Source organism: Epinephelus fuscoguttatus, linkage group LG2 (genome assembly GCF_011397635.1).
Source record: "Epinephelus fuscoguttatus linkage group LG2, E.fuscoguttatus.final_Chr_v1".
NCBI lineage: Eukaryota > Metazoa > Chordata > Actinopteri > Perciformes > Serranidae > Epinephelus > Epinephelus fuscoguttatus.
The window spans coordinates 43,150,843-43,178,496 of NC_064753.1; the positions used below are offsets into that span (position 1 = coordinate 43,150,843).

General features: G+C 40.6%; 2 protein-coding genes across 3 annotated transcripts; one reads left to right on the top strand and one right to left on the bottom strand.

Annotated features, from left to right (window-relative positions):
* The first annotated feature begins 72 nt into the window (after positions 1–72).
* cfap70 (cilia and flagella associated protein 70) lies at positions 73–17,038 on the top strand. 2 transcript variants are annotated; one of them, XM_049596167.1, is made up of 27 exons: positions 73–221; positions 1,401–1,587; positions 2,456–2,575; positions 2,758–2,843; positions 3,808–3,879; positions 4,056–4,247; positions 4,553–4,735; positions 5,402–5,496; positions 5,968–6,058; positions 7,320–7,457; positions 8,070–8,225; positions 8,406–8,495; positions 9,078–9,169; positions 9,629–9,689; positions 9,785–9,967; positions 10,536–10,667; positions 10,735–10,863; positions 11,193–11,326; positions 12,050–12,165; positions 13,047–13,268; positions 13,840–13,982; positions 14,290–14,442; positions 14,689–14,850; positions 15,175–15,264; positions 15,662–15,763; positions 16,148–16,195; positions 16,901–17,038. In XM_049596167.1, the coding sequence occupies exons 1-27, from the start codon at positions 147–149 to the stop codon at positions 16,997–16,999; spliced, it is 3,351 nt and encodes a 1,116-aa protein (XP_049452124.1). In that variant the 5' UTR covers positions 73–146; the 3' UTR covers positions 17,000–17,038. The 2 variants fall into 2 exon arrangements, with proteins under 2 accessions (XP_049452124.1, XP_049452131.1); XM_049596174.1 differs by lacking the exon at positions 3,808–3,879.
* Positions 17,039–17,844: 806 nt separating this feature from the next.
* On the bottom strand, positions 17,845–27,654 carry LOC125901031 (transmembrane protein 138-like). Its single transcript, XM_049596380.1, has 5 exons — positions 27,173–27,654; positions 22,509–23,019; positions 22,093–22,264; positions 20,575–20,650; positions 17,845–18,254 (listed from the first exon to the last, which is right to left on the bottom strand). Exons 3-5 carry the CDS (start codon positions 22,216–22,218, stop codon positions 18,142–18,144), a joined length of 315 nt encoding a protein of 104 aa, XP_049452337.1. The 5' UTR covers positions 22,219–22,264; positions 22,509–23,019; positions 27,173–27,654; the 3' UTR covers positions 17,845–18,141.

Sequence of the window (27,654 nt, forward strand, 5' to 3'; positions counted from 1 at the left end):
GTGTGTCAAACCTCTGGTATTTCAAATTGTAAGTGAACGCACCACCATGTGCGGTGTCGTTGCCGTGGAAACGGGACTGTATCAACGTATATAGAAACAAGGCTCGTGACAGTTAGCAAACATTAACGTTGATCTAACTTTACATAATGGAGACGCCTGAAAACGCCGCAGAAACAGATTATAAAATTATAAATATAACCGTCACCCGCGCTAATAACCTGGTAAGCTCCTTCAACGTTACTTAAAGTGTAATGAAAGTGACGAACTTCACCGTATGCTCATGAGCTAACGTTAACTAACTTAGCTTAAGCTTAACTTAAACTACGTAGTAAGCTAACCAACGGCTAACTTAGCTTAGCATAACTGACTAACGTTCAAACTACTGTCTGAAGCAACGGTCAGGAGGGCGAGTACAGACTGTGTTGGTTAGTCAACCACACAATTTCAGTTGCCTTTATCTCCTGGTTCAGCTTTGAGCAGAAGAGCTTGACTTATTTTTTTCTTTTAACTTATTATTTATTGATTAAAAGACAATTAGCACAGTCCAGTTAAGACCAACATACCAATAGTCAGACAATACAACTTGTTACACTGTCCATAAATGACAGATAAAAGGGAAATATTAAAAAAGGAAGGAAAAGGAATAAGAAATAAATAAATGAAGCAATATTAATAATGTTTCCAGTTTCTTCAGGGATAACTCTTAGTGAAGCAAACAATGACTCTTGGGGGATCTGTAATGGAGATCAATGTAAATTTCATCCCAGAATGGCTTCAGTTTGTTACATAGATACAATTAGATTAATGGCGGGGTTTCAGTTTTATGTTTTATGTTGTTTTATTTCCCCTTGTTTACAACTTAGCATTAATCTTAATTAAAACAATCATCATCAGCTTGGGGAAGAGCATTCGCAAACTTAGTAAACGTGAAGTGATGCATTCAAGATTTTACTCTGTAACATGTAAAGCACCAGTCTCAAATTTGCAAAATGTTAGAGTAAACTGACGTGTGTTCACCCAGATCACCTTCCTCCATATTTTTCTTCAAAGCAGTTTTTTTTTTCCATTTAGTGGCAAACACCATGCAATTTTCAGACTTTATGTCACACTGGGATCAAACCAGACAACTGATCAAAGAGCCTCCTCTGCTCAGCTACAGGTCCTCATGGGAAATGCTTTTGACATTATTTCAAGCACATGTTACATAAACTGGATTGGTTTTACTAACTTCAATATGATTGAAACTTTATTGTGTAGTTTAATATAAACTGGACTGGAATTTAAATGTCTGGGGCAAACAGAACAAACAGAACAACGTTAGAAGTCTAGCTAAGGCTAAGAATCTGTGTGGATGACAGTATCCACCTTATGCTACATATTCTGTTTCCTCCTCTTTTCAGCAAGGAAGTAAGGCAGATGGCTTCCAGAGTTTTCTACAGGTTGAATTGGATGGAAATGTGCTGGGAGAGTCGGACAAGAAGCAAGTCAACCCTGCGGAGCAGTGTGTTGACTATGACTTTACCTGCAGCTTCCACTGCCCCAGTAACAATCAGGCTCTCAGTGACATAGCCCATAAACCTGTCATATGTAAGTTGAGTTTGTTGATATCTGACACTGATGTCGGTCTGTTTCTTCTTTCAACTTTCGTCAATTCTTGTTGCTGCTGTTACTCTCTGCATGTTGACCAGCGGCATCTCTTTGATGCCCACACTTTGCTGGTTATGTCCACATGATACCGCAACTGAAAATGTCACACATCCTAAAAAAACAAAACACCTTCATCATGGGCATAGGCTTTAACACATGCTGATGCTTTAGAATTTATAATGCTGATATATGTTATTTTAAAACCTGTTCCAGCCAGCAGTTTGTGCGCTCATATTTTGAGCAGTCCTACTAGTTTTATTAACCTGACAGTTGTGCCCTAAATTCAAACCTCGTAAACTTAAATGAGTGCTTAAATTAAGTGTAGTCACTCAGTATTTACCACCAGTAGATGCAACTCCAGCTACAGTAAAATCCCAATATGTGGCCTTATTGTGAGTTCATTGTCACATTAGCTAACTATTTTCATTTATTGTTGCTGTTATGTTTCACTTAATTGCGGGGAAAAAGCCTTCAACCTTTAAAATCACCAGATTTTTTTCTGCAATTTTGTTGTCAACTGATGGCAATATTGATGACAGAATAATTGGTAGGTTTGTCAACCATGCAAGACTTATTCTATGCAGATATGCTGCCCTGACACAGCAATCCCCTGAACCAACCCCAAAATAGTTGAGCATATCAACAAGTCCACAGCAGCTTAGACTGAAACAATTACCACTAATTATTGTAATAACACTGGTAGTAATTTTATCACTGGTAAACAAATGCAGAGTAGGGCCTGGAGTTCATTGTCTATACAGCTCTCAGTTTTAACAGCATTGTTTCTTGGTTTTGTTGTTTTGATCAGTAACAGTGAGAGAGTTCCTGCCTGAGAAGACGAGGACATCGGTGCCAGCGATGACACCGGCGCAGGCGAAGACACCGGTGCTGGGCCAGGCTGTGATCGACCTGCTGCCTCTGCTGCAAGGTACAGCTGTACCTGTCAGAAGTGATGTGTTGTTACTGTAATAAAACAAACCGGTGTACGTCTGTGTCTATATGTACCGAATGCCAGTTTCTTCATGTGGAGGTCTGATCAAAGTGCCTTCAAAGAGCTTTTCTTACAGGACAACTTGTTGACTGTTGGAGTGATTCTCTCTTATGTTTTAGGTCAGTGCAGTTTCTCGTCCTCAGTTCCACTGAATGCAGCGACCAGCTCTTCAGCCAAAGAGTCCCCCCCAGACCTCTGCAGCCAGGTCAGATGGTTAATGACCACTTATTAGCACGTCTATTCCAGATTAATATTTTTTTTGTTTTTGCAAAGTTGTGCCTTAAAAATTTGTATACTTATTATATGTATCTTGCCTGAAAGGTATTTTAACTATACCTGTAATCAAGCCTGGATAACCAAGCAGACTAAAGGCCAAAACACACTGGCGGCAAACACAGCGCATCAAAAAATAAGACTCCATTATTTTCAATGAACAACCCCACACTGGCGGCGGCTAGACACGTGTTGGTGCTCCTGGAAGCACCATCCTGCAGCACTTCACGCCACTGTCCTATTTCCAGCCTCGTTGCCCCTGGAATTAAATGCATTTTTCCCCCACTCGCTCTCTGCTTGTACATACCAGCTCCCACAGCGGCTCGAACTCTGTAGCTGTTGCTGTGTCTCGTGTGTGACAAAGAATGGATGAGGAGGGACCCATTGTTAAGGTTGAGAAACATTCTGAGCTAAACGACCCACAATAACTTTAAGCTAATGCGGAGGTGGAGGACGTACAGATCTTCCAATAAAAGTAGTAATAACTTTTTTCATCTTTTTTGATGTGCTGCAGCACGATGTGTCCAGTGTGTATTGGGGTGGCACCTGACGTGCTTCACATGAGGCACCAGTGTGTTTTCAGCTTAACTGGGCAACTGCCCCGGTGGCCTCGATCCCCCAAGGGCCCCAAAAACCCCAAACTCTCATTGTGTCACTTGTTTGTTTGTTTTTTTTGGTAATTTGATTAATTGTACATTTGTTAATAAGTTTGGAGCACTGAGTACAACAGAAGCACAATATCAACTGAGGCAGACTCTGCAGTATTATCTTATTTGTAGCCTTGTCATGCAGAGAGGCCGGTCTGATACAAAGGTGAAAATATGGTTTATGACAATATTTAGAGTGATACAATAGATATTTGTCAATCTGTAGACATTTTGGTATAATTCATCCAGAATTTGAAGGAAGGAGTTGAGGCCAGACAGGAGCAGTTGGCAGCCCAAGGCATTTTCAAGTGGAAGAGGAAGGTAATCCCACAGCCAGTTTTTAGGCCAAATAAGAAAATTCCCAACCAGTGTTTGGCAACCAGCACTTTGAACCTCAGGAATGAAAACAGACACATCACAGCCATTAACTCACTAATACTATGATGTAAAAGTTTATAAATAAAACATGAATGTGCTTCACGATTCTCCCCCTTTAGAGGTCGACACTGGATGTGTGTGTCAGTGTGTCGGAGCCAATACTGTCTGAGGCTGAACTTTCAGCCTCCAATCTGCTGAAGGTAACCATGGAGACAGCCTACTCCATCCCTGAGTCATGGGTTCTGCAATCTGGCCCTGCGACTACTCCCTGCTCATACACTGCTGCCCTGGAGGTCCCACTTAGTGCAGAGGTGAGTGTTACTCTGTGCTTTTTATGTAGCTTATTTAAGATAGGTAATTTATGTACATATAAATGGGTCATTTGGAAACACAACCATTTATTTTTTCAGGTGATTATAGACTAGTGAAAATATACCTACTGTATTATATTCCATTTCTGCCAATATATCCCCCTAAAACCTACACACTGGACCTTTAAATCAAAATGAAACATGGAAAAAAAAACATGCTACCCCGTTCAGACTAACATCAAATCTGGATTTAACCAGGGTGAAGGATTTTAACAGTGTGGCTGTATGATTCCTCTGATCTCCAGAAAGATCAGGTGCTGGTGTTCTGTGAGGGGCACCTGAAGGCGGGGGGGCAGAGGGAGAAAAAAGGCCGACAGAGGAAGAGACCCCATCAGGCCCTGCTGGTCACGGGGAACCACTTCCTACCTGATACTTCTTTTCAGGCAGAGCCCATCGAACAGGAGGATGGCGAGCTGACTGGCTTAGAGGTAACTGCAACTGTGGCCTGTACTTGCTGCGAAATGCCTGGGTGCACTGATAGATGTCATATAAATGCCTTTCATTTGATAGACATGACCAGATTTAAAGGGGAACACCACATAAATTAAGCTTTCCAGTATATCCTATCCACGGCAGAGGAAAGTTCAATCAATAATTGTGAACATGTTCTCCTCTCTCTCAAAGACAGAAACCAGAGTCCAAAACCAAAGTCTAGAGTATAAAGTGGGGGTGATGACAAGTAATCGATTAATCGTTTGTTTAGAATTTGATCAAACAAGTAAAATCTGATCAATCAATCGATAGGCTATAAAGTGCTGTCAGAGTATGTGTAAAATGTTGTTGTGAGCTCTGATTAGGTAAAAAATGAAGACGCAAAGTTTTCACATTTCTTTAAAAATCACAATGAAGCAATTAATCAATCGTTAATTTTACCAATAATTGATAAAGGAAAGTGCTTACAACTCCTATAAACCCCTTGCATAAAGTCTGAAGCTGCTTCATAGGCAGTGAATGGGAGCCTGATATTGTGGACCCACAGAATGTTTCAGCGCTCTAGTTTTTGGATTTGGTAGAGAATGGTTCATGTTTACTTAAATTATTGGTCAGTCTTCGATCATAAAAATAACATATGAATTTTGACATTGTTATTACAGGACCGGAAGTTTCGTACTGAAGCAGAGATCACAAAGCATAGGGTGAGCTGGGACACAGAGATGCGCTGCTTCCTGGATGCAAGTGGAACTACCAGGTCAGCTACATGCACAGCTCACTCCGCCTCCTGTCTGACCATCATGCTAACTGTAGGCCAAAAGGGACAGTCTTATGTTTCTTGTCACTGTGTCTGTATTTTTTTTTTACAAAATAAATTTCAGGATTATAACAGAGTGTATTTGAAAACTTGGTGCCCTCATTCAATAAATTTCAGGCCAAAAGATCAGGAAATCATTGAGAAATAATTCAGGGCCATGCAAAGTAAACAAGTTAACAGGTTTAATGCTTTGAATAAATGTCGAATCCCTATGAAGAAAACTGCTTGGGAAATATTGTAGCAAAACCAAAAAAGAGAAGATAATATATTAGGTCAACATCAGAATGTATATGATGTGAACTAAGGCATTGGATGGGTAAATACCAAGTAGAGATTGCAGAAAGAGAGATACAGATACAGATGCAGAAAAAGATGTGAAAATATGTCTATTAGTGTTGACTGCAATTTCAGGCTGCGGCAGAAGATCACTGAGAGCAGACTGTGGCCAGTGGAGATAATGAGGTCGTCGGCTGTGCTCACTAAGGCAGCAGAAACCAAGCTGGTGAGCCAACTTTGTTATCAAAGAATAGGATCAGAAATATGCCCCGTGTCCACCAAACACTTTCAGTATGGTACCTTTGGAACCAAAAGTAGCCCTTAAGACATGGTACCTAGACCCTAGCCTTTCCAAACAGTACCCTTAAATGTGAGCGGGGTTGTTGTCACTCACTGCTCCATCCAACACTTACTGTATTTCCTTATTACAAGTGACACAGATGGAAGTCTGCACCCTGTCTTTTGTTCACAGAACAAGGCTGCACGCTGACATTTTCAGAACAAAACAAAACAGGCTGCAGTGAGAGTCTCTCCCCATGGGATATTTAAAAATAGCGGCTTTGTGCATTTAGTCCTTCTCAGGCAAGCTCAGGGGTTTAGTGTTGACGTAGCCCACAGGAACGCTGCTCTGCGACGTTTTTTTTTTCTCTGAATAAGGATTAGAATATATGCAGAATATATGGATGACGATCCACTCATTACTAAAAGTGTCTGTCATATAGAAACTTAAGCAATCGTCAAAGTTGTCACAGTGAAATTTAAGGTGTGCTGATGGATTCAAGTCATCAACTCATGCATTGAGTAACATTACAAGTTAACGGTCCACCTAAAAAATCATCGACAGTCGGCCCAGTGAATTAAGTTATTTTTTACTCCAGCTGCTGTGAGAGACAGCAAAACATCCTTTCATTTTATAGTTACAGTTTGCTAATAAAACTCTCCACAGTATGAACAGTGGTTACATGAGCCTCAAAACCAGACACAACTCAGCCCTGAGCAGAGTGACTGTACTCTATTGACCAATCAGACTGCAGTGTTCACAGCTCCACCTTTTAGTACCAGATCTGTGTGCTAGGTACCCCAACAGAGGGGGGACCAAAAGTGGGGATGATATGGAACAGTTCCATTGGTACCATCCACAACTTTTCACAGTGCCGTACCGTACTGCCTGCTGGAAACGGGGGCTATATTATAATGTATTGACCCTTCGGCATTAGCTCTCTAGTCTGAACCAAATGTAAGAAATGAAGGACAACATGCACAATCATTTCAGGCAAAACTGCATTTTAGTTTAATCAAAGCTGATGTTGATGTGTGATGCGCTAATAGGGTCTCTAGTGGATAGTTTAAATGAAACATTTTGAGGGCATATACCATGTTTCCTGTTTTTAAAGCTTAAGCAAAGTTCAGTGACAGATAAGCAAATTTGTCCAGTCAAACTGTGTGTGTGTGTGTGTGTGTGTGTGTGTGTGTGTGTGTGTGTGTAGCCCGCTGACAAGAACCCAGAGATCCCCTTCCATGGCGTGGCGTTTGTGGACATGGGTCGGCTGCTGTATCCTGGAGTTAGCCGCATCCGAGGAGCATACAGCATTCAGCCCTTCTCTGAGGCTGAGTTACTAAACAAGGTCACACAGATACGCACATATAACTTATTTGCTTTAATTTTTGTTCATGTATTCATCATATGACGTCTAGTAGAAATGATCTGTTCAAATAGAATTCCATTAACACTTTCTAGCTTTCTTAACCAGAGCCAGTGTGGACAGAGAGAGACACTTGCTGTTAGGACACGGTATTAGGCCAACATATGACTGGAAAGATTTAAATATGTCTTGACTTAAACAGATTTTCCTGGTCAAAAGCCAGATAACTGGAAGCCTGAGCACAGCAGCGCTGATGATGAAGCTGCTTGTTGTGTGATAGTGACAGAGAGAGGGGAAGAGGAGGTGGAAGTTAGATTATTGCACAAGCTTTCTGTAGGTTATAATAATTCACTCAGAATGCTGCTTTGTCACTTTATGACCCTCCCGAAACCTGTGATATTTTATAACAAGCTTACCCAAACTGCCCGACCCACGCATCACTACTGCACAATCCTGCTGTGCCATGTGTTAGACATACATTAAATAAAGACTTGACTCAGTATAATTTACTGAATAATACTAACACCGTTCCCATGGGGTATGCGCTGTAAAGCCTCTATTAAAGTGAGTTTGTCTCTGATCATGTACTTAAAGGCCAAGCGGAGTGTCAGTGTGTTAAAGGAGCAGGCCAAGACTGCAGCCAAACAGGTCAAAGTTCGTGCTGGCTCAGCTACAGACTCTCACAAGGGGAAGGCAGGGAAGAACTTGGATGGAAGGGGAACGAAGGAATCCAAGGAGGCAGCCAAAAAGGTCAGCAAGGTTGTGATGGTCAGCTGAGATTCATTTTTACATCAAAGTTTAATTAAGATCACTTCCAAGGGCTTGGAAAATCATATAAGACAAAAACAAGTCCTTGAAAGGCTTTGAAACCTTTTTAACGAGCAAAACCAGAGGATTGGAGTCAATTGTACGCTATTTTCATTATGACAGCAACCTGGCAGTCAGAGCAGGCTGTCTGTAGCCGACAGCGTGGCCGATGCCCTGGCTGAAACTGAGCCGCACCTCAGTACGGAGCAAAATGTAAGCTTCCACTACACAGCAACACAACTCTGCAATCACAAACACAGTAGGCCTCGTTTACTGGAAGCTATGGTTGTAGTTACAGTTTAATACAGACACAGTGAGCGCAGCAGCAACATTTTAACTGTCCCACTATCGAAGCTAGTTGGTAAAGGAGATCGTGCTTTTACGGTGGCTGCTCCAGAACTCAGGAATAGCCTCACACTTGTAATCAAATGTTCTCGCTCCACTGACACTTAAGACATAGGCCTACATGTTTTCAATGGCCTTTGGTTGCTCTTAGTGGTTTTAATATTTTAGTATTTTGTAACTTTTTATGTACATAATCAAGATTTCCAGTTTTATTTGGTTGATGTTACTTTCTAATTTCTACTGCCATTTATTGTTGTTATTGTTATTTCAATTTTAACTTCAATTTTGGTCGACTGCGGTTGTTTTTAAACATGCTGCATTGATAAAATTTATTTGATTTGATAAGCTTGAACTGCTACTATACATCCTACTGTAAACCTATATCCAGTTTACATGCTTGGTGTTTGTAAAGCCTTAAGCATATTAACCCCTCATTCCTGTTAATGGCAGACGTATGTGGAGGCCAGAACCTATATTATCATTGAGATAGCCTTGGAGAAACCGCTGGTACCCAAAACATCTCCAGAGGAGCTGGCCAGAAGGTAATGTGCAGACCCAAACAGAATCTCCATAATTTTTTTTAAACAGTTTTCAGTGGTGATCCAGATTGAAAACTTGCAGAATTTAGCGGAATGTTTTTTTGCTTGTAATGTGAAAGATAATATTCATTTAAGATATGCTAATTGTCTTTTTTATTTGTGGAAAATCTGTGGACGTTCATTCTGCTGTTCTCTGCTACTTATCAGGAAATGAAAAGTAGTAGTTGTCATGTTACAGCCTTGTTATAGTTTACAGCACAACTGCGGGTGCTGATTCTGTGTGGGCCTGTTATGTGGTATATAAATCCTCTAAGTGTCTGTGAGCACTAAGTTGTACCTGGGTGTATTGATTTCACTGTCTCTCTAGATTGGTGACATTTGGTCATCGCCCCTCGGTTTTCTGACTGACTGTGGAGCACAAATGAGTGTGAATGTGCTGAGATGTGTCTCTATTTCCTGCAGGGTGAAGGCACTGATCCCTCCCAGGCGTCCACATCCAGCGGGTCCTAGCAGTGCAGAAAGTGTAAAACAGATATATATATACATGAACAGACACACAGATACACACACACAACACACATCAGTGGATTGTTGCTCTTGCTGAATTCTCTCCTTCAGGCGGTGCTGGAATACCACAGACAGATAGGCAACATGGTGGCCCTAATTTCAGACCAATATAAGGAATTGTTTGGAGCAGGAGCCAAGGCGTCTGAAGACTGCAGCCGGGAGCAGATGAAGACTGAGCTAATGGGAGCGCTTAATGTCTCTGGGAAATACTTCACCTTCAAGGAACAGATAAAGGTCAGAACAACTGCACACACCCCTGGTGGATGGATAAAACTTGCAGGAACCCTGAAGGAGTTTTTTGGAGTAGATCTGCAGCAAATGACAACCTCCAGGGCCGAAAAATAAGGCCAATATGGAATTTCCAAAAACTGAGTCTATAGCCCCTTTTACACTGTCTCTTCTACCTCATGGTTCTGTATGAAGAGGGACAGAGGAAGTAACAGCACCAAAATGACGTCTGTGTAAAAGGGACATTCGGCAGGATGGGTCTATGGACGGGGAAGGTGTGTTGTTTTGACGATGTGTTATGCGTGCGACCCACCTCCAGGAGATTTTTAAAGTAGCTACTAGCAGTTAGCAGCTAACTCAAAGACAGAAAACAGTGGCTCCAAGATGGCGATGGTCAAAATGTCAAACTTCAGGCTTCATAACAGGAGTCCACAAACCCATGGGTGACATCACAGTAGCTAAATCCATTGTTTTATACACTCTATGATCTGTAACCTGTTATGTGTTTTTTGTACTGGTGGTGGCTCTTCTGTCGTTATTTGACTGCATAAATATGTGTGTTCCTGGTGTGTAGCATGCAGTGGCGGGGATCGTACGTGACAAGATGCAGCGGACAGAGCCATTCACTGACCCTCAGGAGCATAGGGCGTTTATCAGCAAGCTCTATGTCTACCTGGTGGATGAGATGCGCTTAGCTCTCAACAAGGTAACACACACACATACTTAGCATGTGTGATATATTCTGTATTTCTGTTCATTTTTATCATCACCAGGTTTATTCAGATGACGTTGACGATGACTCCGCAGACGAGATCCAGTTGAGTTCTTCTCAGCTCCGAAATTTTGCCAGAGAGGCTCAGCTTACTGGAGATTATCAGCAGGCTGTTCAGTACTACCAAGAGGTGCGTCACCATGCTTCTGCTCTTCACCCAAAATAAATGAGGAAAAGAACAGAGCAGGGTTGATGTCTGTTTATCCACTCTTTTCAGACCTATAAATCAAAATGCATGCCTAAAACTGATTTAGTCATCAGTTATTGATTTGTCGACATAAAGACATCTTGATGTACTTCTTCTTCACCTGTGCCTCTGTTGTTCTATTATTCTCAGAGCATATCAGTGTTTATTGTATCAGGTGGCTACAAATCATGTTACAGCAGTGATTAATGATCTTTATGCAGACAATGATGCCGGCTGGTTAAATTTTTCATTGTGAATTTGTTTTCGTGCAGCTGGTGGTGAGGCACCCCAATGAGCCCTCCCACAAGTTTGAGTGGGGAAGCCTCTACATGCGAACTGGAGACTACACGAAGGCTCATGAGTGTTTCCGTGACGCTGTGTCTGTCCAGCAGGCACACCTACCCAGGTTAGAAATGCTTAAAATATCTGTAGAATATTAAACTAAGAGCAAATTATTGGTTTTCAAGAGAGGAGAAACGGAGGCCTGTACTACGAAGCCAGTTCAACTTACCCAGGATATCGGCTCATTACCTGGTTTGACTAACCCGTCGCATTGGCCATCTGGATAACCAATACTACAAAGCTGGTTATCATTCAATTCAGTCAACTCTGAGTTTTCCTATCCAGCCATGAGCGCGTTCATGTGAATGAGGCAGGGGTGTTAATTATGAGCGACATCATCAGAACCATGAATGAAGTAGGCTGCTTCGTATCATATGAGATGAAACGGTACCAAAAGTGTCTGCAACTGCGAGACAGCAACATGTCAGTGGCATGGGATGGAAACAATTGTCTCACAAAGCCTAATCATACCTTCAGTCTCTTGTCGTTGACATGTAAACATTACCTATGTCTCCCATTCCTCTTGACATTGCTCCTCTTGAGCTCTTACCCTATGAGTTAACAATTCTATATCAAATATTTCATTCACAATTTTCAGCCATTCATCTTGTGTTGGTGGTCCTGCTTTGTACCATCTTCTCGACACAATTCCTCCTGTTGCATTGCAAAGTACAATACCATGCATGATCTAGTTTTGTCATAGCCCAGATTTTGATGATAACCATATGAACATTAACCCAAAACTGTACAGTTTCAGTCAATTTGTACAATTTAATCACTTGTTTAGCCTGATGATGTGTGGGGTGTTGGCGGCCATGTTTGAGCAACACAAGGAGGCCCAGACCTTCCTGGAGAGAGCCATCAGCTTAGCCCCAGACAGTGTGGTGGCCTGGACACTGCTGGGTGAGATAAGTTTGCATTTCTATTCACTGCTGCCAACCCAACACATAAGACTGCTAATACTGACACTCTTTTGTCAATAACAGCCGGTCAGTGATGTCTATCCCTCAACAGATAGGAAATATGTTGAAACTTTACTTTTCTATACATTTCAACAAAGCTGTGGTTAATGTGTGGATAGGTTTAGGCATAAAAACACTTAGTTATGGTTAGGAAAAGATTTAGTTAAGGCTTAAAATACATGGTTTGGTGGCCCAATCCTAGAAGACAAATATGATGTCTCATTAAAAAAAAAAAAACACTCTTCATGGCACTTTCTCCGTTGGCAAATCGGGTCACAATAACAACCGGTTTTGTTGTTTGTTGGTGTTGAAGAGTGGACTGCAGCTTTGCAGGTGTGTGGCCTAGGTGTCACACTATACACCATTCCCTCATCCTCCTCCCGATTACGCTGTCAACTCATATACTACATCACTTTAGAAGGATTGATATGATAGGTATGAAACATGCAAATGTAACGTGTTCATGGATTTCAGAAAACATACATACAATGCCAGCATTGTCTTCTGGCGACTTTTACAAGCTGGTAACTTTAAATTTATAAGTCAGGTTTCAGTACAGAGTTTTGTTTTTTTTAAATGCTGTTTCAGCGGCTTTTTGTGAAGATAAAAGAGGAAAATCGAAAGAAAATACCTCAGAATAAAAATACACAATAATGGTAAATATCAAAGAAACAAAGAAATCAGCACATGTTTAAACACTAAGAAACTTTGTTTGAAAAATATTCATACCACCTGACCCAAAATAACCCAAAGCAGTAAACAGAAGAGATGCATGCTTGGAATTGTATAGTTTCATTTCATATCTCTGAGTCTGCTGTCCAGGTTTACTCCATGAGAGCCAGAGCGAATCCATCCTGGCTGAGAGGGCTTTCCTGGAGGCCAGAAGGCAGCTGAGGGCAAAGGAAGCAAAGAAGCAAACACAGGGGGAGGAGGAGAAGATGAAGAGGGAGAATGGCAAGGAGGAGAAAAATAAGAAGGAGAAAGAGCAGCAAGAGAAGGAAGAGATGGCCACGGCAACACGTCAGTCTCCCACTGTTAAACAAGGTGAGCTGAAGTAAACTGTGTCTTCATCTGACTGCAGTGATGTGTTAGTTTTCTCTTAATGCCATCCATGGAGAGAAAAGCTGAATTGCTAGAGCCGACTCTGGTGTTATGTCTGTGCCTGTGGTGACTGAGAAAGGGTATTTTGGGGTTTGGCTTGCACCTGAAGTGTTTCTGGTTCCTGTTCTCCTACATTCTAATGAATCTGTAATATTGAAACTCTGCTCATATCGTTAATACATCAGGTAAATGATGAAGCACACTGAGATCTGTTAACAGTCACATCCAAAACATTTTTCAAACTGATAGTAATTTTTGTTTGTCCATTTCTACAAGGACAAAAAACCTAAAATCCAGATAAAAATATGCATATACAACATAGTCTGTAGGTAATACCTGCTTATACACTGTTTAGATGCACTCTGGCAACAATCACCAAAATTTTAAGACTTGTCTCATCTCCCCTGTCTATCATACACTCTCACTGCACTTCAATCTGAAGACCTGTGGCTTTGAGTATGTTTTCCCAGAGCAGCCAGTGCTGCCTAACTATGTTAACTCCATTGTCTCTCAGACCCAGAGTGTGGAGCCCAGGACTCGGAGATGCAAAGAGAGCCCCCAGTGCAGAGTGCCCGCTGCAGATCAGCTACATTTAAACTCTCCTCCACCATTTTCACAGAGACGGTTCAATTCTTGCTGCAGAACGTTGCACTGCAGGTAAGAACACAGAGTGTCTCGTGGTTTGGCCATCTTAGCAGCCAGCTGGACTCACACAGGTCAAATATGAATCAAACTAACCTACATTGTATAGAACAAATGCAGTGCTATTTTGTGACCCTGGCTTTTGTATGTTAACGTTTTTTATGTCCATTATTGATGCGCCAACGTCTGTGAACTGACAGTTGGCTGTGGAAAAGTTGTGTATTGTAGAAGTCTTTTCTTAGGAAGTCAAAACACACTAACTTTAATTGTCAGCGGTGAAAGTTTCAACAAAGATTATCAGCGGTCTCTGTCTTGTTGTCAGATGGCGGAGCATGCTCTGTCCCTGGAGCTGCTGTGTTCAGACGGTGGTCGCAGTGTCTCCTATCTTCTTCATCTGGCCCAGTTGCAGCTGCTTAGAGCTGACTACTGCAGTGCTGCCGCCAGCCTGAGGGAGGCGCTGTTTCACAGTAACCAGGTACTCACACTGACCATTGGCTGTAGCGCTGAGTAAGGACTGAGTGGAGAATGTGACAGACAGTATGGTTCACTGCTTCTGTACTGCTCTGCTAGTCTGAACTGTCCACAGTCTATAATTTATAACATTTAAACTGCAGAAAATATTTATGTTTAGTTTTGGATTTATGAACATCTTTCACCTCAGTTTCTCACTTGCATCTCTTCTGAACTCTGACCTGAGAAGTGTTGTCCACCTTGTGAGCAGGATGCAGATGCCTGGGCTCTGAATGGTCACTGTCACTACCTGCGGGGGGCGCTCAGTGATGCCCAGGAGAGCTACGAGTGGAGCCTGATCCTTCTGCAGCAACCATCAGACTCTCACCTTGTCCGCCTCCGCTTGGGATCCATCTACCTCCAGCAGGGGAAGGTCGGATATTGAGACAAGCTTCACTGCTGTCTGATCAGTCAGACAGTTCATCGATGTGTGCTGTATCTGCTGATGAATCAACCTGGTGCATTTCCAGGAAGAACTAGGAACTAAAATATTGTAATAAAGCATTCCAGTCTTAGGATGTTTTTTAAAATAATAAAGTCATGAGGAACAATGGGATTATGGGTCAAGTTTTCACCGCAGAAACCAGACAGAAATCAGTTATTACTGAATTTACACTAAAGCACGTCTCAAACATCTTGTATGAAGCAACGAACCACAGTGTAACTAATCTCTTACTTTTGTGTTTTTAACTTTCAGTTTAAGGAAGCCAAAGTTACCTATCTGCAGGCCTGTGAGCAGTCTCCGTCCTGCCTGACCTGGCTGGGCCTGGGTGCCGCCTGTTACCGGGTAAAAACCACCTCCCCCTCCAGAAAAATGATAGAAACCTGAACATATATTTAAATCTGATTTAATTCTGATTTTGAAAGGCTCCAAAGGAGTCTTACTCTTATGATATGCCTTGTGACATTCAGGAGTTAAAAGCAGTTAACATTGGGCTTATTCATCACCCCAAAGCTGCTGGGCTCTGTGATTTCAGATAGCATCTTAAACACTAAATACAAAACCAAAGCTGACAGTGAAAAGTGAAGTGATTAACTTATGGATGGAAAAGAACTGTGATCTCTGAGGTCGGAGGTGAAGGTCACGTTACTGTAGAGTTGTAAATAAAGTTTATAAAAATGGTTTGGACAGCTGTGGAGTTGTTTCGAAGTGAGCCTGCTTGTATTTGTGTGTGTCTGTGTAGCTGGAGGAGCTGCGTGTAGCTGAGGAGGCTTTGACTGAGGCCAATCATTTGAACAACCAGAACGCAGAGGTGTGGGCTTACCTGTCTCTGATCTGCCTCAGGGTGAGTGATGATAACTCTTTGAAAACACACTAGACGTGTCCCAGTTTGAGCTTTGCTTCCCCTGAAGTCTATACTTCAGGACAGAATATAACACAATAGGTCGACACTTTGTCCTGGTATCCCACGGTCCTTTGCTTGTTGATCGCATGACCTTGTCATATTGTTCAGTGAGATTTGACTGCATTAGAGGAGGAAAACCAAGTCTAGCTGAACACACAGGTCCAACGAAGGACACACCTTTGTGACCTATGTGCCCTCAGGAATGCAGCCTCAGAACTGGGACACATTTCAGCACAGATTCACTTTTTCACTGTTTGCAAATTCATTTTTCAAGACAGGCTGCAGGGACCTGAACTAACCATGAAATGAACCTTTTGTTTTCAGAATGGCAGACGAGAGGAGGCAGAGCAGTTTTATAAATATGCAACACATGTAAGTTAGTTCAATGTTTTTATCAATCATGTAAAGTAGGGCTGGGATCAGTTATAAATTTATTGTTAATTATTGCTCATGCTCCAAAATCTATTTTTAGAAATATTTTTATATTAAACATAAAACACAGCAAAAAACATTTTTTTTTATCTTTCCTTGAGTCAAAATACAGGAATTGTTACTGCTGCACTTGAAATTTATTTTAAGTAAAGAAAAGATACTTTTATGAAGATTTCCTAGTTTCTTTTGTTTTGTTGTCATACAAAGACAAAATTCTAGCAGCCCAGTTACCAGAAGAACCTGCAGACATGTTACATTTGTACCTTTCATATGTATTATATCCACATTACGTAAGTGAGGAAGTTGAGATTGTGCATATAAGCTGAGTTTCTCATCCAGAGGACTGATGGGAGGAAGGGGATTGATCAGGGGCGTCAAACATACGGCTGGTGGGCCAGAACGAATTTAAGTTTTAGCACTCACAGGATTTGGGAGAGAGTTGTTCCTGTTTCCGAAAAAAAATTGGCTGTCCTAGACCACAGGTCTACGTGTAACGTGTATAATTTTGAAAATGGGGGTAGTTCCCCTTTAATTTGACTAAATTTGTCCCCGTCCTCTGAGACCTTTTTAAAAGTCATATCTCTGTTTTCATTTCACATAAAGAAACTCTAATATAAAACACTTTTGTCTCTTCCTGGTGTCCAGTTCAAGCTGCAGAAAGAGTCACTCCTCAAAGAGTTCAATAACCTGAAGGATCAGCTGCGTTTCAGCCATCTGGAGTCCTGCTTTGGAACAAGCTCATGAATCAGATGACCAAGTACATGTCATACACACACATACAGTAGTGTTTAAAGGGGCCGTACACATGCTGGGCACTACTCTTTTGCCTTTTCTGCGCCAGCTGTCAAGAGCACGATGGCAGGTTGCGCCTGACGTTGCTAAGCAATATTAACAAGCACGGTATCATAGCCTGCTTACCTGAAATCCTGAGTGCAGAGCTGATCTTCTTCCAGGACTGTTTGTGTGTAGGCCTGTTGTCTGTGGGGCAGCCATGCACTAAAATGATCAACTTCTCCTCCATATTTACCACAGACTGAAATTAACGGAAGAAGGGAAAGATATCCGTCAACTGTAATTGGACGGCGTCACTCTGCCTGCCACGTGTCTACATTAACAACAGTAAATCCGAAGGTGCAAAAATCGTGGCATGTGTACGACCCTTAAATGACCACCATTTCAAATTTTTTATTGTTTATCGTATTTTATTGTATTTTAAGCATTTAACACTTTTTTATTGAAAATGAAACGCAGCCAGCTTAGATCCACATGATGGGTCAGATGTTACAGACAGTGGAGTTCAGTAACTGTTCAAGTTCCATGATAAAGTTAAACCCTGTTCAATATCAACATAACAAACAAGAATTCAAAGCAACACAAAAGGTGTCAAATGTGTATAAAACAACTGCAATAGCATTAACAAAAAAGAAAAAGAAATAGGGCATGTGGTGACTGGTATTTTGAATCATTATCTCACTTTTCACATCATTTTAAAATCTGAACAGCAAAACCAGCCTGATGAGATGTCGTCGTTCTAAAACGACTTACCAGATTTTGGCACAGTCCCTCCTGCATTGGAAGGAAATGTTCTGTGGATTAAATTTATTGGCTACGATTCCTCTCAGACAGATTTGGTAGTTCTTGTGTTGCAAGAAATGCATTTTAGATCTGAAAGTATGTCTTATTTTGCATTTGAAAATGAATGTTTCTCAAATGTAATTGTTATTGTTATACATCTCAGAAACCTTTCAAATACGTTGCATTAAATTATTTATCCATTGTATGGATTTTTATATGCATATGTCAGTGCAACATAAGTGGACAATTTCTTTCTTGTGCAATCTACACGTATTCTGGCCTCAGTGGCTTCATGCTCTGTTGCAGTGGGATCACTGTCTGACCCGAGCAAAGAGTTCTCGCAGCCACGGTGAATCCTCATAGAGGCGAGGGTCGCCTAGATACTCCGAGGTCCTCTTGTACAAGTAGTAGTACAACACAGAGGCTGTGAACAGAAAAATTCGTGAGGAGGTTTTATCATAAAAAAAGCACCACAACATACAGAACATGCACTTGTTTCACCGCATCATGGTCCTGTAGCCAAAAAAATGACTAAGGGGTTTGAAAGATCTGTTGATAAGTACTGATGGCTCAAGGTGCTGCTGACATATCTGCCTTCAAATATATTTTCTGTCCTGAGCTCATTTTTATCATAAAAAAATTCCACCCATCCCACAAATTCTTTGAACTAATGGAGGGCAGTGCTTTCAGTAAACAGGCAGCTGCACAACACATCTGAAACACTCAGTGATAAACCAGTTTGTAGTTTGGGGTTTGTACTTTCTGTTGAATCTCTAATAAGACGGTTTAATTGTTCTGTGTTGTTGTTTTTTGCCACTTTGCCACTTAAGGGCTCAGATTATTATTCTGAGTGTCTGACAACATTATAGGACTCTGTTCTAGAGACATCAAACATTTTTCCTCATCTTTCACTGATCTGGTCTGTTTGTTATTGTGTGTAAGTCTCTTTCTGAAATCTTTCCCACACTAGAAACATCAGCTAAATACTCAGCCATGACACTAAAAATCTCTAAGATAACCCTAAACTGCACTTTCTGTTCTTGAGCACAACAACAAACTCTTTACACTTCTCTCTCTGACTCTCACTAATGTTTCCATAAAGGTAAGGAGGTAAAGGTAGGTTTGGAAACAAGGGTAAGGTCTTTCTGGTAATGTTGTCATGCACTTAATTATAATAATCTCAACCTGTCAATTTAACCGTTCTGTGCCATCCCCATGTTTGGTCCCCCCTCTGTTGGGGTACCTAGCACACAGATCTGGCACTAAAAGGTGGAGCTGTGAACACTGCAGTCTGATTGGTCAGTAGAGGACGGTCACTCTGCTCAGGGCTGAGTTGTGGCTGGTTTAGAGGCTCATGTAACCACTGTTCATACTGTGGAGAGTTTTATTCTCAGTTTGGATGATTAATCAGCCGCTTCAGGTGGGTGGCTCCTGTGTTATGACTTTACACAATAATTACAAGTACTTGAGAAATAATTTGTGATTGTACAGCGACAAAGAAATTGGAAATCCCCGCCAGCATTAACAACTCAGCCCAGCAGAGTTTACAGTGTCTTAAGGAAGGTTCAGAATGAAAGAGAATTTGTGAACAGGTGATGCAACACTGAATCACACACTGAGTAAGCGTCTGGGTGGGTCTTAAGTAGCAGACAAAACAGAGAGACAAATATGGCTCCAGTCCGTTCTCATACTTAATATGGGATCACCTGCAGAGAAGAACAATAACAAGACAATAAATCCTTTTATCCACTTATGAGCTTATATGTGTATGAAAATCACACCCACATGGCGCTGTGAGATCACTGCCTGGAGCCAGAGAAGAACAAAGACTAACACACTCAGACAAAAAAAAACAATGAGAACTATGAGCTTTCTGTCGCTTCAGAGAATAAAAACTTAAACTGAAATGTCATTTTATTCTGTTTGAACCATCAATCAAATTAGAGATGTACACAGTGGTTCAGAGGTCTGAAACCAGGTGACATAAGAACAGCTCAATGCACATAGGCATACTTATACACACAGCAACCTGTGGGTAAAAGGTAAAGAGGGAAATTATGGTACAGGTTATTTAGCCCTTCAAATAAGACTAATGTTTAGTGTTTGTACTGACAGTCAGCATTTAATCTCTTGTATATATTTCTGCTCTGAGGCAGAAATTGTCCATATGTTATCTCTTACGTCTCATATTCATCTGAGAGAAGCCACAAAGCTCTGATGTATTCCGATAATTTATTTCTCACTTGCACTCTTCATTCCCAAATATAAAAGATAATTTGTAGACATAGTACTGCCTTGATTGCTTCTCTTGTTTCATTCAAACTTTAAATGAAACAGGAGAAGCAATCAAGGCTTGTAGATTTTAAATTTTAAGTTTAAAGGAATGCTTAACTCACAAATGACTATTCATAAATCAGTTAGCGAGGCCGTGTTACCTTGAATTCCTCTTCAGAAAATGGCGAACATACTGATTTATTTATTGATTGGGGACTGTGTTTAACAACAGCAAAACTACATCAAAATATTCATTTACAAACTTGTGCAGAATATCCGAATCTCATTCATCCATTCATATGCTCATAAAGTTTTCTGCACCAACTCAAGGTATTATGGCATGATCAACTCCCTTTTCTGACAGAAGACAGATTTTGATAAACACAACAGAAGATCTGGAGGCAGCAGTAGGCATTAAAATAAATACATTTGTATGGCATGATAAAGAAGGTAATAATATGTCATCTTACCAGCTCTTTGGAAGACAAACAGCACCTGAAGGCCGTCTGTCCAAATAAATCTGTTGGTATTTAGCCAACGCAGATTCTGCAAAGATTACAGAGAAATAATTAATAATCATTTTGATGTCATAGCTTTAAGATAAGTCCTTATTAGACTCATAAGATTTAACAAGACTTTATCAATCCCACACAGGGGAAATGAACACGTTATTCACGTTACAGCAGCTTAATGTTCCTTTTGTAGTGTCCAGCAAAAGGTCACAGGGGCGTGATTTTTTGAATGGGGGTGTATTCTGGGTGAAATTTCAAAATAGCTTCGTGAAATCAAAAGATTATGCATAATGCATTTTTATCCCATCCATGACCCTTCAAGTGGACAAAAATGTCCACCTGTCATTTAGCCATTTGTTATTGTTGCTGGGATAAAAATGCATTACAAGGTCAAATAACGGATTTTCATGCTGAAAGTTGGGATTTTGAAATTTCACCCAGAATGACACCCCCATGCAAAAAATCACCCCCCTGTGACCTTTTGTTGGACACTTTCTAGAAAATGGACATTTTTGTCCACTTGAAGGGTCATGGATAGGATAAAATGCATTACAGGGTCAAATAATGGATTTTCATGCTGAAAGTTGAGATTTTGAAATTTCACCCAGAATGACACCCCATGCAAAAAATCACCCCCCTGTGTCCTTTTAATTTGTCTGTGAGCGAGTTTTGAATTTTGGAAATGGACAAAAATGTCCAGGGGTAACACAAGGGTTAAGAGTTAGAAGAAAGACAAAAAGTCATTAAGTTACATTAAGTTAAGATATATAGCCCTTTCACATATAAAGGACTGTACACCTAGATTCATAGTTGCACAGGATGATCATAATAATCAGAAAAGTACAGAAGTACATAAATATTATTGCACAGTAAGTGGTGAAATATTGCATAGTAGGAAATTGCAAAGGAATGTTAAACTTTATGACGTAGAATACCATGATAGATATAAGAAGTATGTGTAATGTGTTTATAATATATATGATAAAATATGCATATATTACATATTTCATAAGAAATATACAATGTACATAAAGACTATATGTTCAAATTTAACTCACTCAAATTAGACTAATATTTCTGTATGTGTGTGTGTGAGTATGTATATATATATATATATACAGAGTTTGACAAAGCAAAACATATCTGTCATGACTGGATAAGGATAGAAAGATGAGATTGTTTTGTTAAATAGGGTGTGTATATATACATATATATATATACATATGAATTTTTAGTTTGTAAGTATTTTTGTAAATATTTATATCTTGCTGTAAGACAAATTAATTGTAAAATAAATAATATTAGAATAGTTACATGTTTAAAATAAACTGCTAAAATGACTACTACTGCCCCCTCATCTATCTTTCTATCTTTAAACAATATAATTTTAGCATTTTCATAAATGTAGCAGAAACAAATTGACAATTGAAATGATTCTTATTTATCTCTGACCATGTGCGCACGCACAGAACGTACCATGAGCCAGGAATGGAGTATGATACTGAAGGTCAGATAGAGAGCAGAGAGCATTAGCAGAGCTCTAAATCGCTCCAGCAATATGGCCACCAGGCCGATCTGGAACACGTAGGTGTTAAACAGCATCAACAGAATGATGATCAGGTTGAACAGGATGGCAATGTCCTGGATTCTTTTGAAGAAAAGCACACAGGAAAAGAAAAGACAAGAGAGAGGGAAATGTGTGACCAGCAGAAACAAAAGGGACAGAAACAGAAAGATTTACCAGCTTACTGTCTTTACACAGAGCCCTTTCATTTCATTCCAGCATCCCAATGACTCAGTGTAAACAACTGAAGTGTACTATTTTTAGCTTTTCCCCCTCAAGTCAGAGATAATGTCTTGGCTGCTGTAACCATGAGGAAACTCTAACTTACATGAAAAGTACGAGCTGCACAGCCGGTTCAGTCCTCAGCAGCTCGCTGAAGGAGTTTACGAACAGGTCGAAGGAGAGCAGGCTGAGCTGAATCAGTAACACCAGAGAGTAATTGCTGGTTTGGAGCGTCTCCGGCCCGAAGGCTGGGCGTCCGGGCGGACTGTGGTGGTTCCACGATGGATCCAAGGCTGCACTGCGCTCGCACACACACTACATAGAAACATTAATCCACACACAGCAACAGTCCTGACTGTTTGGGGGTCTCAGTGAGGCGTTCAAGTGACTCCACTCTGACGTCTGATTGATGCATTAGGGCTCCATTTTCTTTTGTCAAAATTAGACTGTTCACTTTAGAAAAACTGAAGTCCCTTCAAAATAGGAAACAGCGTCAGGCTTTGGGATGAGCTGCATGGAAATCACTGATGTCAACATGTTGATTTTTATAGCTCCAACATGAACAGATGTGGTAGCACAGTACAGTCCACAATCCGTCCAAGTAACTCCAGCAGAGACTGTGGAAAGAGACAGAGGAAACACATTAGTATTCTGCTGGAACACAGCATGCTGAAAAAGTGTATTTACTGCACAGCACAGCTCTCAGTCTGCTGCAGATTTACGAGCACTGAAACCAGAGACTTGATTTGAAAGAGAGGCAAAAATCAGATAATGTGAGGTCCCTTCCAAACGTAACCAGAGACGTTCACATAGAATGAACTGATTTAACTGACTGATGCTGATACTTCTCTGAGGTGGTGCATTCACGCTCTCTCTGGTATAATAAGCTTAATGTCTAGTCGTGTGATGCAACATTGTTTTCAAATATTGTTGTGTGTGCATGTTTGAGATCAGAGAGAACAAATGTGAGGTTATTCCATATGTGCGTGACGCAACCCGATTTCAAAATCAGTTTCAGAGCTCCTGTAGTCTGAGCCTAGAACTTGAAAGGGTTGGTTCTCATACACACTCATTCATTCATTTTCCATAACTGCTTATCCTGTTGGGGGTCATGGGGAACTGGAGCCTATCCCAGCTGACATTGGGCAAGAGGCAGTATACACCCTGGACAGGTCGCCAGACTATCACAGGGCTGACACATAGAGACAGACAACCATTCACACTCACATTCACACCTACGGACAATGGGAGGAAGCTGGAGCACCTGGAGAAAACCCACACTGACACTGGGAGAACATGTAAACTCCGCACACAGAAGGCCTCCCCCACCCAGGGTTCAAACCCTCTACCTTGGATTTGAGCCAGGAACCCTTCTGTGAGTTGACAATGCTAACGCTGCACCACCGTGCCTTTTTGACCTTGTGAACACAGGCTGCTAAAAAGCATCAATAGTGGTCATCTTCAAAAGCATTAAGAGGAACAGGATGACCAAATAAGCCATCACCTGGCGGGTCACACACCTGGTCCATTTGTTTTGGAGAGGAGGAGGCGTTTAATTTGGCTCGTGGTAAAAACCTTGTGAATCACTGGGGCCAGTTGCACAGTTAAGAGTTAAGATTTTCCTTAAAGTCCTAGCTAAGGTTTCTTCCAAGTAAAATTGGTTGCACAAAACACCCTTAAGTCTTCTCCTTAAGGTTTCTTTAAAATGTTCAAAAAAGTTTTTATGTTTTTCTCTTTTCGTCTTTGGTCTTAGACTCAAGGAATCCCTTGATTGTTGCACAAAAGCCGTTTGCAACCAAAGCAAAGTAAAAAAAAAAAAAAAAAAAGAAGAAGGTCCATCTGACTCTGACCCTTAACTGCAACATGATGGAGTTTGTGGTGATAAAAGAAAAAACTAACAAACCCTGAGAGGAGTGTTCTGAGACCAGGAGAACCCAGTGGATATGTTTTTTATTTTACACCCTGAGTTTGACAGAATTCATTTTTCATTTATTTCTTACAGTCGGTTTCTGTTTTCTGGTATTTTGGAATCAAATGTACTTTGCAGTTTGTGCTTTATGTGATTGTATTCCTGCAGGAGTATAATCTTTTCCTCCTCTGACTAGTATGGTTTTCTTGTCTTCTTTTCTTCTGCCATTTTTTTTACTATGTAACTATACACCAACTTTGTGAGACGATAACAGGCGTCACAAGAAACTTTTACTGCTATAAAATCTCATTCAGCACAGTTAATGAGTTAACGTTTTCCCCTTGCTAAAGAAATCTTTTAAGGGATTCTGTGCAACTTTACAAGTCCTTTAGCTTAGGAATAATTAAGCCTTAAGTGTCATACATGAGGTGTTTTGTGAAACCGGTCCCTGAATCTTTGAAAGGGAGGGACATCCCTGCTTCTAGCAGCAACTCATACAGCAGTGACTGAAGTATGAGTAACCTGGGCTGCTCTGAGGCCATGAGTTTAACATTTACTGGCATGTTGATGACTGGATACATTCCATTAAGGAGAGGCCGTACCTGCCAAATGATTAGGACTGACCTGCTTGGTCATTTTAGTTTCAGTTTAATTGAGTAGAAATAAAAAGATATATCTTATGTCTCTAGTGGTATCGATCCATGCAGATCGTTTTTTTGCTCACATTTTGAGATAATCCATCTCAGATTTCAGTCTCTCCTTCACTTTCTTAGTTTTTGTTGGAACATCTCTGGAGACGGTGTTTTCTGTGAATAAGTCAGACTGGGGCACTGAGTCTGGAGAGAGAAGTGTTGTTGAAATGTTATTTTGTCAACAAGCCTACATCTCTGGGTGAACCCAGGGGTCATGTCCCTCTCAGTATTTAGAATATGAAAGTAGCAGATGACTTATTTTGATTAAATTTAAGACATTTCCACTTTAATTTGATCAGAAAATGCACAATGTTTTGATTGAAAATGCACAATAATATCAGCATATCATCAGTATCAGCTGATGTTGGGTTTCAAATCAACTACCGGAATTGGCCAAAAATGCTTTTTTAAAGTTGCACAACAAATGAATATTACATACGTTAAAACGCATTGTATTTCATGTCTCCATCTGCTGATGGGCCGTCGCGATAAGAGTATGCATCCATAATGTGATGTTAATTCCACTACAGAAGAAACTTGATCACTAAAATTACTGAGGGAAAAGTGGATATATCAGTATCGGTTATCAGCCAAATAAGTTGTTATATGTCAGCATATCAGATATTGGCATAAAATCCAATATCATGCCCTACTTACTACTTATTTAAATATCATTGGTAGATATCTCCCAGGACAATGAAGGCTGCTTGTATTTATTGCTTTGTTGTTGATAAATGTGTCCATTATATCATGAAGGAGGGGTCATGTAAATGATAAGACACAAAAATACAAATATTTATCAATTCAGTTATTCCTAATTTTAATTCACAAAGAGTTGTATGAGCTAGGAATATTATCATATGTTAGATTAATTTGCAAATGTTTCTTGTTTACAAGTTAGTATTAATCTTATTATTACATTAATCAGTAGGGAAAAAGCATTCACAAACTTTACTGAGTAAATGTTGATATTGGTATCGGTTATTGTTTAAATGCGTTGTTACAAGTCGGCACATTGGATATCGGCAAAAAATCCAATATCGTGCATCCCTAGTTTTGACGCTCAAAATTTCCTGGAGGAGGACCCCAAAACCTCACCATTTCATAAGGGTCCACCCCCCCATTTTGAAAAGGAAACCTACGCCCTTGATTTTGTTAGAACTGAGAGCACCAAAACTGAAACTCACTGTATTGACCTGTATATGTCTCAACACCTGGATGAATAAAACCAAAACTATCTGCATGGAAAATATCTTTTAATAATTTCGGTGAACCAAACCTTTCAGCACAACAAAATTTAACCAGAAATCAATGATACTTGGGGTAGTTTTTTTTGCAAATATCTTGACACAGCTACTCACATTTTAACCTTTAAAACAAGCCCCAACACTTATTTAATTGAAATGCAGCTAACTCTACATCAGGACATTTAAAACATTAAACATCACTTTAGAAAAGCAGCTTCTCTCTCAAAGGAGCATTAAAACTATTTCTTCACTAGTTTGTTGTGGATTACAGAAACACATTCCCTCCTTTCACTACTGTTGCCACCACTAGTGAAGCAGGTACTGTAACTCTGTGCCTTGGCTCCTCTGGCATCCTGTGAGCCAGGATCACTCGCCAACATGGCTCCTTCACACTGACACCATGCAGGTGGATCCTCTTACAAACCCCGTGCTTATATCGTGACACGGCCGTGGCAGGTGTGAGGAAGATTAGGGCTACTTCTAGACAGTGGAGCATCAAGCTGAGGACTACTTTTTTGTGAAAGCCGTCCCACTGAAATTGTGGGTTAGCAGTACGACTACAGTAGCTCTTTGGCGAAACATCTTTGTACATGAACAAAGAGAAGATTACACGGGGAGAAGTGTTGCAGGAGAAACAAGGCCTTCCAAAGACATAAATGTCTCTTCTCTTTTCTTATAAAATATAATCAACAATTTATCAGTTTGTCAGATATTTCCTCCTCCTTCGACAAGAATAGTGGCACAATTTAAAAAGCCTTTGTTGTTGTTCATGTGCTTCCATCTTGTAGTTCTTAGTACTGTTTAATCTTCTTAAGAAACTCCATAACAGCTTGTTGCTTTACACAGAAGTCACACATCCTCCCTTTTACTATTTCAGAATATAAACTACCACCATAAAACCAAAAAACAAAAGTGTGTGTACCTGTAAATGAAGGTTGATGTCAGAGGCTGGAGTCGTATCTTTCCAAATGATGCATGTGGTCACAAACAACTCAAGTGTGCAGCACAGAGTGACAGCTTGTCTTTCCTAGTCACAGGGTTTATCCCCCACCACACACGCACGCACGCACGCACGCACGCACGCACACACGCACACACACACACACACACACACCCCTCTCGAATAGACAGGCACAGGATTTCTGCCATGACATTGTGGTTAGATTGTTTACATGCACCTTAATGCAATACTGCAGCTATTGACTAATGTAGGATTAAGAGATAGCGTTGAAAGATTGAGAAGATGTCATCACTGCTCAATAAATTAAAAAGTTTCTGGGACCTTTTTTGGACCTAAATAAAGATCAATAGGATTGCCTGTTTCGATGCCACGCATAGCAACAGCTTTCCTGTAACATTGTCTTTTTATTTTACTGTGACAGAATTTCTCACCTGACATGAGAG